The 9,236-nt window shown below is 40.6% G+C and overlaps 1 protein-coding gene across 1 annotated transcript; it reads left to right on the top strand.

The window, feature by feature from the left end:
* Nucleotides 1-309: 309 nt before the first annotated feature.
* Nucleotides 310-8,452, top strand: DDX20 (DEAD-box helicase 20). The gene is made up of 11 exons (XM_081009823.1): nucleotides 310-523; nucleotides 2,074-2,168; nucleotides 2,670-2,838; nucleotides 3,072-3,186; nucleotides 3,287-3,429; nucleotides 3,820-3,958; nucleotides 4,451-4,513; nucleotides 4,800-4,878; nucleotides 5,788-5,893; nucleotides 5,981-6,082; nucleotides 7,194-8,452. The coding sequence occupies exons 1-11, from the start codon at nucleotides 334-336 to the stop codon at nucleotides 8,288-8,290; spliced, it is 2,298 nt and encodes a 765-aa protein (XP_080865949.1). The 5' UTR covers nucleotides 310-333; the 3' UTR covers nucleotides 8,291-8,452.
* Nucleotides 8,453-9,236: the final 784 nt, after the last annotated feature.

Raw genomic sequence — 9,236 nt, 5'->3', positions numbered from 1 at the left:
CCTCCTCCTCCTTTCCACCCATCTTGAGGCTTGACGCTGCCTTAGATAAGCCCTTTATTTCTCCCGCCTAGGTGCAGCCCCCCCCACAAAGAATGGTTGCTTGGTTCCGCCCGCAGCCTAAAGGACCTACGCTCACTCCACCCCCACCCCTGTCTCAATGGTTCGGTCCTCTTTCAGCCATCCAATTATCTCTCCCCCGCCCCCCCGCCCACCGCGCCGTATCTTTTTTTGTGTGTGTGTTCGGCGCGCGCGCCTCTGTCGTCACATCCGCAAGGTCTCGTCGCCCCTCGTTTCTCCCGACGCTTTCCCAGGGTTCCCGCTCTCTTTTCCAAGATGGCGGCTCCCGAGGTGGCTCCTGCTGAGAGCTGGCTCCGTACCCGGGACGTGCTTCTGCACGAAGGGCCCGAAGACTTCGGGTCGCTGCTGCTGTCGGCCCCGGTACTGGAGGGGCTGAAAGCTGCCGGGTTCCTGAGGCCTTCCCCCGTGCAGCTCAAAGCCATCCCGCTGGGGCGCTGCGGCCTAGGTGAGGCGGGATGAGGGATTGGGAGGGCAGGTGAGGCCGTCGCCTTCTGCGGCAGGATCCCCAGGGTCAGCAGATCCCGATATGGATCTTTCTCTCTCCTCGCCCTTGTTCCTTGTGTAGATCTCCACTCCTTCCCTGGCAGGGAATGGACTGCCATTGGGGTTTTGGCTTCGGGTGCAAAAATGTCTTGGGCCGGCCCTGGGTGTAGAGTCTTTGTGCCAAAGGATAGGAGAGTGTCAGAAGTCAGGCCAATAACTTGCGTTGGGAAGAAAAATGCTGCTGAGGCAGTGGAGCAATGTGGGCTGTAGAAGGTACAGTGGTACCTTGGTCCTCAAACTTGATCCGTTCCGGAAGTCTGTTCCAATGCTCGCTTTCCCATAGAAAGTCATGCAGAATGGATTCATCCGTTCCAGGCTTTTAAAAACAACCCCTATAAGCAATAAACAATGTACCTCAGTCACACAATCAATCAGTCAGTCAGTAGCTGAACTGGGTTCCACACAGTCAAAAAAACAAAAAAGAGAGCTACAAAAACACAAAATAAATAGCAAAAACAGGCAGACCTCAGCGTAACACTCAAAATGGAACTGTGGCACTCAAATTGGAAGCGCAACACTCAAAACGGAGCATGTTCGGCTTCCAAAAAAAGTTCTCACACTTCTGGGTTTGCAGTGTTTGGGTTCCAAGTTGTTTGAGTACAAAGGTGTTTGAGAACCAAGGTACCACTGTAGCAGGCATTTTACCTTCCAGAGCTTTGTGCTTGCATGTTTAAGGAGGCCTTTCTGAGGCAATGAGCCTTTTGCATATTGCAGTAGGCTCCTTAGCTAAGTGGCTAATATGCAAAACTGGGCTGTAGGTTGCAGGCCAAACTAAAGTGGCATGTGCCACGAATGCAACCATTGCCTTCTTTTGTCTTTGTGGATTTTTTTTTAAAGGCGTATGGTGAGAGGGCATGGAGGGAGATGGTCTATGAAAAACAGACAATAAAACATTTAAGTTGGGTCTGTGCAGGACTTTTGGATTAAAATTGATGTTTTGAGAATCTTATTATTGATTGAAGTGGTGTATACTCTGTACATGTCCTGGTATGCGGTGAGATGAGAAATCAAGCAAACACCTAGCATTTTACTTCCACCTGCATATTGTAGAGAAAGATCAGAAGTGAAGGGCAAGTTGCCTTCAAGAAAATTGCTACTGCAAGAAGACCCACTCCTGGTCCCCATTTGTGCTTGTACCAGCATAGGAGCTTTGTGTTATGTGTTTGTTTAGATGTCACTTGGAAGACACAAAGTTGCAAGATGAAGCTAATAATACTGATGAAACATCTAATCTCTATTTTAATATATTTTAATGTGATTGGTGTACTGTAAATATTTATTCGCTGTTAGATGGATGACTGTTGGATGGTTTTAGCTTTGGAGCGGTGTTCCATTGAAAGTGAATTGGTTGCTGATGACATGACTGGCCTAATTTACTTGTCATTTGTCCTGGATTTTTGGTGGTGATGTTTTGGCTGCTTCTTGACATTTTTCTATTTGTTTACTTTTCAGATCTCATTGTACAAGCAAAATCTGGCACTGGTAAAACCTGTGTCTTCTCTACTATTGCACTTGATTCCCTTATTTTGGAAAGCCTGGTTACGCAGGTGAGCATTATAGTTTTGTGTAAAGTTTTGAGAGAAGTGATGTCAGTAATCAATAACAAGATTATTTACAAGGGCAGTGCTATTCAGTGAGAGTTTCATTCTAGCTCCCTCATAGGTAAGCTTTATTATAACTAGATATTGGTAGGTAGCCGTGTTGGTCTGCCGTAGTCGAAACAAAATAAAAACATTCCTTCCACTAGCACCTTAGAGACCAACTAAGTTTGTTATTGGTATGAGCTTTCGTGTGCATGCACACAAAAGCTCAGTTTATTATAACTGTTACATATGGAATTATGCTGATATTTAAGGATGCTTTGTAAGTGTGATTGGCACTTATTGAGGGGATATCTGGCTTCTAGCTGACTAAAAACGCCATCAAAGAAGTGTCACTTATTGGTCCCTCAGCTGTTACGGGAGCAGAGGGGTTAATAATCTAGGAAATATGATGTATTCATTTTTTGTTTGTTCTTCTAGTCTATTCACAGCTTGACCTTTTTTCAGATTTTGATCTTGGCCCCTACCAGAGAGATTGCTGTTCAGATTCATGCAGTTATTACAACTATTGGGATCAAGATGGAAGGCTTGGAATGTCATGTCTTCATTGGAGGAACCCCTTTAAACCAAGATAAAATGAGGCTGAAAAAGTGTCACATAGCAGTTGGCTCTCCTGGTGAGACAAATAAAATGATATGTGTTTATCAAATCTTGTATTGTGTTACAAAAACTAGTGGATGCTGTCTGTGCAAACATATTTACAGAGCAGAATTTGAAAACTGCACATAGAGAGTTAATCAGTCATATTTAGCAAGGTGCTATGTTTACTATTTTTTTTGCAAAAGTATATTTATTTCAGATAGATGTGTTGTATGCTTAAGATCCTAATGCAATTTTTGTTGTTGGCAGGGCGCATAAAGCAACTCATAGAACTGAACTATCTGAATACAGCCAGCATTCGTCTCTTCATTCTTGATGAGGCAGATAAGCTTCTGGAAGAAGGTAGTTTCCAGGATCAAGTCAAGTAAGAGTAGCCTACCAGTAATCATTATAATCTTTTTGTTTCTGAAACATATTTAGTTTGAAGTGTTTGTTCTAAATGGTGCTCCCCCCCTTCTCTTTAGTTGGATTTATTCTTCTCTACCAGCCAATAAGCAAATGTTGGCTGTGTCGGCCACCTATCCTGAATCCTTGGCTAATTCTTTGACTAGGTACATGAGAGATCCCACCTTTGTGAGATTGAATCCCACGGACCCAAGTCTCATTGGTATGTATGATGTGCTCTTTGCATTTCTGCACAACCCTCCAAATATCTTAGAGTTGTATGCTTGATTCTAAAGTAGTAGTGGGGAACCTATGACCTTCCAGTTGTTGCTGGCTTTTAATTCATCCTTGATGATTGGCCATGCTGTCTGGGACTGATGGAAGTTGAGAGTCCAACAGTTTCTGGAAGGCCATACAATCACCACCCCAGTTATAGACTTTGTCACCTTGATAAATATGTGGTTTGAATTTATTGTCTGCCATGTTAATCCTCTATATAACAACTTAACCAGAACTATTGGGACAACCATTTATTATTGTTACATTTGTATCCTTTCCTTAAAGGATTTTTTGTTTGTACAAATGATATATAAGCCCATCCTGTTTTGGTTAGGGTTGAAGCAGTACTTCAAAGTTGTGAATTCTCACCCGTTACCTCATAAGACTTTTGAGGAGAAGGCTGAGCATTTACAGGAGCTGTTCAGCAAGATTCCTTTCAACCAGGCCCTGGTCTTCTCGAATCTACATAGCCGGTATTTTATGTTTTTTAAAAAATCTAGATTAGCTAAAATAACAATGAATTATTTGGGGTTTTATAGCAATGCTCCTGTTTCTGTAAGTGAAAGCCAATGCACATTAAAGTTGGTAAAGCTAGTGAGTTTCTAGGGCTGTAAGATTGGTCATCTATTGTTTAGTGTGTCATGCAGTATTGAATTGAATTAAAACAGTAGGATTTATTTCTAAAAATCTCATGCCTTTAAAACACACACCATATTTTTATGACTTAAAGACTAAGAGTTCATCATATATACAGCGGATGAAGTAATCAAGGGGAAATGATTCCAGATTAAATCAATTGTGCTTGCATCTTACTATGCCAGGAACAATATGCTGCTAAGTTTAGCTGTTTGTTAAATATTTGCTATACACTCCTGTCAGATAGTTTTGAGGAGCTGGCGAGTGGGGCAGTCATGAAGTGTTATGCTGTAAATACATTTACTGTATTTTCTTTTTCACTGTTTCAGAGCTCAACACCTAGCAGATTTACTGACTTCCAAAGGTTTTCCTGCTGAGTGCATTTCAGGCAAGTTTGCAGGCCTATTGATAATTTTTTCTTATATTAATTTCAGCAATGTTGTATGTGGAATTTGTTGTTTTCATTCACATGTGTAAGTAAGTATGTTATTTTAAGTTGCAGTTGTATAAATATTAATTTAGGAGTAAGGCCCATTTGAGCTTGGTAGGAATTACTATGTATGTACAATAGATAGATTAGAGAAAAGTGTCTGTGGAGGAGACACTACCCTAATGATTCTGCTAGTACTTTGGTTGTCTGGTCTTCATTTCTCCATTTGTTCGTCTTTCTGTAGGCAGTATGAATCAGAACCAACGACTTGATGCTATGGCCAAACTCAAGCAGTTTCATTGCAGAGTCTTGATTTCAACTGATTTGGTGAGGTTCCCCCACTCCACCCTGATGTCGAATTTTTAAAAAGTGTAAAGGTTTATAGATGTACTTCATATAGATCTGACTTTAAGGAAGTAGAAACTCCCAACCAAGCTAGTGCGCTCATGTCTCTGGGAAATGTGCTAGTACATACAAATGCAATAGTATTTGAAACCGTACATGCTTTGCACTAAAATATGTTGTAAATCAATCTTGAGAAGAGGAAAATACTAACCACTATTTGATGAAGATATTTTCCCCATGCTCTTGTCTTTCCAAAGTTTAGTCTACTTCCAGCATATTTCTATTAAGGTTTGTATAGACAGTTGTAAGCAAAAATGAAAGCATAGTATTTTCAGAGGAGTCTCATTGAGGAAGACCCAGAGAAGTGTCATTTAGATGGCCTTGAAATTAGAATGGTTTAAATTGCAAAATTACATTAATGCATCCTAGGGAGCCTTGAACGCTCCTGATCTTCTGTGGATTGTGCCCACTTACTGTAATGAAACTATGCTGAAGCAATTGTTTTTGAGCAACACACCCAGCAGCATTTAGAAGATAACTGAAGGCAGCCCTGTTTAGGGAAGCTTTTAATGTTTGATGGGTTACTGTATTTTAATATTTTGTTAGAAGCTGCCCAGAGTGGCTGGGGAAGTCCAGCTAGATGGGCGGGGTAAAATAAATAATAAATAAATAAATAAATAAACGAATGAATGTATGTATGTATGTATGTATGTATGTAGTCCTTCGGAACTAGAGCAAATGGCTTGTTTTGTGTCTTAATGTGCGTAAATTGATTGGGAGGCTGCGGTATTTTATTCATGGTACCATGGAACAACTGAAGAAGTCTAAATGTTGTGTTTGGCTTGTTTCCTCCTTACTACCACCTTTAACTTCACCCATCCTTCCTCTCAGACTTCCCGTGGAATTGATGCTGAGAAGGTGAATCTAGTCATCAACTTGGATGTGCCTTTGGATTGGGAAACATACATGCATCGGATTGGCAGAGCTGGGCGCTTTGGTAAATACTGCTTTGAGTTTGCTATGCAGTGACAGGTGCTGGATCTACAACTCTTTCCAACTGATTTATCTCTCTGCTTTGTCACAGGAACTTTAGGGCTAGCAGTGACATATTGCTGCCGTGGGGAAGAAGAAAACATGATGATGAAAATTGCACAGAAATGTAACCTTCGGTTGCTTCCTTTACCAGGTACAAGTGTTTCTGGTGTATGTGGGACCATGGTGCATTAATTTGAGCATGTCTTTATGCGGGGAAGGTGGGGACAGGAAAACTGGCCCTCCAGAAGTACAGTTCCCATCACACCTGGTCATTCACTGCTTGCTGTTGAATAACAGTGGGTGAGCCACAAGTTCTCTGTCCCTGTCCTTCTGAATGGTGCTATAGTAAATGTTTCAGAGTTGATGCAGGTGGTTAAGCTGCAGTCTTGTATTTGCTTACCTGGGAGTAACTCCCATTAAATTAAGTGGGGTTTCTTTTTATACTATGTATAGGTTTGTACCATAGGCACATTCTGAATCTTAAATATTTAGTTAATTGTTTCCTGAGTGGAAATACTGAATTATTTCAGAAAAGTAATGTACCAGAGTTTTTAGTTGTTAAATCATTTAAAGTCACAGAATCATGGAATTGTAGAGTTGGAAGGGACCACAAGGGTCATCTTTTTGCCCAACATGGAGCTCAAACCCATGACCCTGAGGTTAAGAGTCTCGTGCTTTACCACCTGAGCTATCCAGTAAAGCTAGATTCATTGACAATATAATTAATAGCCCAGTAATTAAGACACTAAATAAATAATGCATTTGGTCAAATAAGGGAGCTGCTTAGTATGACAACCTTGTGACCTTCAACAGTATAAAAACTGAGAAGCTCTAAAGAGGACAGGAAACAATATTTCCAAACAAGATGAACATAGATTTAGGAAGATGTTCCTTTCTGGCAGAGCAGTTCAGCAAGAGAGGTTGTGAAACCTTAACTTTTGGAAGCTGTCAAAAGAAGAAATTTGACTGTTTTAGATGGACTTACCCAGTCATTGGCTTATGGGATCATTATTCTTTAGCTCTATTTTACTGCATTATGTAACATCTTTTGGCTTATAGCAATACTTTTGTATGTATTGATCTTTTATTTTTAAACTACAAACTGTCTAGTAAAAACACCTGGCACATGCTTTTAATCAAATGCTTGCATTCAAAACATGTTTTATGACGGTGTCACTTAGATATATTTGTGATTAGGAGAATTTCTTTGAAAAGAGATACTGTATGTTGCTCTTGACTAATAACATTTTTCTCTTCTGAAGAACCTATACCTCCTGGGCTCATGGAACAGTTTGAAGGCTGGGATGTCGAAGTCACTGCTGTCCCATATCCCAATGCTTCACTGCATGCATCTCTGTTGCCAGCTAAGAGACCGGAGGCGACCATGCAGCACACAACAGCAAGCACCAGTGCTCCTGTTGTTTGTGAAAATTCTGTTGCAGCCAAGCCAAAACAAGCCCTCAAACAGAAGCAATTACTTAAAACAAGAATGGAGGATACAAAACCAAAAATATCCAGGAAGCAACAGTCTTCCCATAGTATCACTCAGCAGAAGCGCCAAATAGAGCCTTGTCTTCAGACTTCTGGAAAGCATAACGAGGAGATGGACAGGGAAACATTAAAAAGCATGCTTCCCAAGATCCCTTGCTTATCATCATTTAAGGACCAGCAGTCCACCAGCACATGGAGCATGGCGGAGTTCATTGAGGATTATGAATACTTCATTAAAGAAGGCTCAGAGAGAGAAGTGGAAATAGTAAGAAGCTATACAGGCCCAGGAGAGCAGCATCAACACCCAGAAAGTGATACTAATAGAATTTATACCGAAACAGAATCCAGCTTGCATGCTGCAAAAGCTCATGTATTGACAGGAGACTCTGATAGCGATAGTAGCTCTTACAGTTCTGGGTCATCCACCTCTAGCTGGGAGGACCAGTCATATAGTAAAGCATCTTCAGATACACAACAAAGAGACAATGGTGCGCTGACATCAGATCAGAAATGTGTTTCGCAGTTCAGTGGTGTCCCTGAACCACCACAGTTCCAAAAGAGTCCTCAGCTACAGAAGATAAAGGAACAGAATGTAAAACAGAGCAATCAAAGCCGCTTCTGTTGTACCACCAAACCTTCCAAGAGCAAGAATTTAAAAAGTGTATCTGAAGTCAAACCTACTCCTTTCCCTGAGGGTGAAGATCGGAGTTATGAGGAATACTGGCGAGCATATTACCGGGCTTGGCGGGACCATTATGCAGAAGCTTCTCGTTCATACTACCAAATGTATCAGCGACCATCAAACTTACTAACTGCTTATCATGCCAATGCAATCTATTTTGAAGAGTTGTTGCGCGGTAACAGATAATGGGAATTCCTGCCACCCAAAACCTACTAGTGGAATCTTAAATCACCTTTCTGTTTCTGTTTACACTCACATATTTTCTTTATTCCATGTATATACTGTTTTGTATACTTTCCAGAAGGTGAAATGCTGCAATAGTATTGCTAATAAATAGTATGAAAATAGTGTTTTATGTTGATACTGATTTACTCTTGGCATAAGATGCATGAGAAATCTGTTGTAGATTACTGTTCTCATTTATTTTGGGTTATGAACTTGGAAAAGATTACTGCCTTTACTTTTTTCCCTCATGTATGGTGAGCATTTTAATTTGTACAGAGGTTAACATGCTCATTTCTGGGTGTCAGATGTACCAAAATATATGGCCACTTCTTCTTATTTCTCTGTAATCTCAGTTGAGTTGTGGGACTAATCTATCTTAAAATGCCTGTATTCCCATCCAGCAAATAGCACTCATTCTTTGAGAGGTAAAATGGAGCCTAATTGTCCAGAATGCTAGTTTCTGAAGGCCTTTGTGGGTAACAGGGGCAAATAACTTCTCATTCATAGGATGGAGAAGGTAAAATGCTTAAAGATCTCAAGAGATTCTGTTTAGACCTTACAGTTTCCCTTAAGCTTGGTGAGAACTTTAAACTATTGTTTGAGAAATGGGTCAGAAAGAAACTTTAGAAAGCAATCTCTTTAAAGTTGGAAAATACTTATTTTTTAAAAATCTCAGGTATGATTTCTATTCTTGATGAAGTTCATTCTTAGAGCCTTCTTTATTGTATTATTATTAATAATAATAATACCCCACCCATCTGGCTAGATTTCCCCGGCCACTCTGGGTGGCTCACAGCATATATCAGAACATACTAAAACATCAGACATTATAAATAATACAGGGCTGCCTACAGATGTCTTCTAAAAGTCAGTTGTTTATTTCCTTGACATCTGATGGGAGGACGTT

This window comes from Podarcis pityusensis (genome assembly GCF_964106645.2).
Source record: "Podarcis pityusensis genome assembly, chromosome: 6".
NCBI classification, from domain to species: domain Eukaryota; kingdom Metazoa; phylum Chordata; class Lepidosauria; order Squamata; family Lacertidae; genus Podarcis; species Podarcis pityusensis.
Note: the sequence above shows the minus strand (reverse complement) of the source record. Positions and strands in the feature narration are given on the sequence as shown.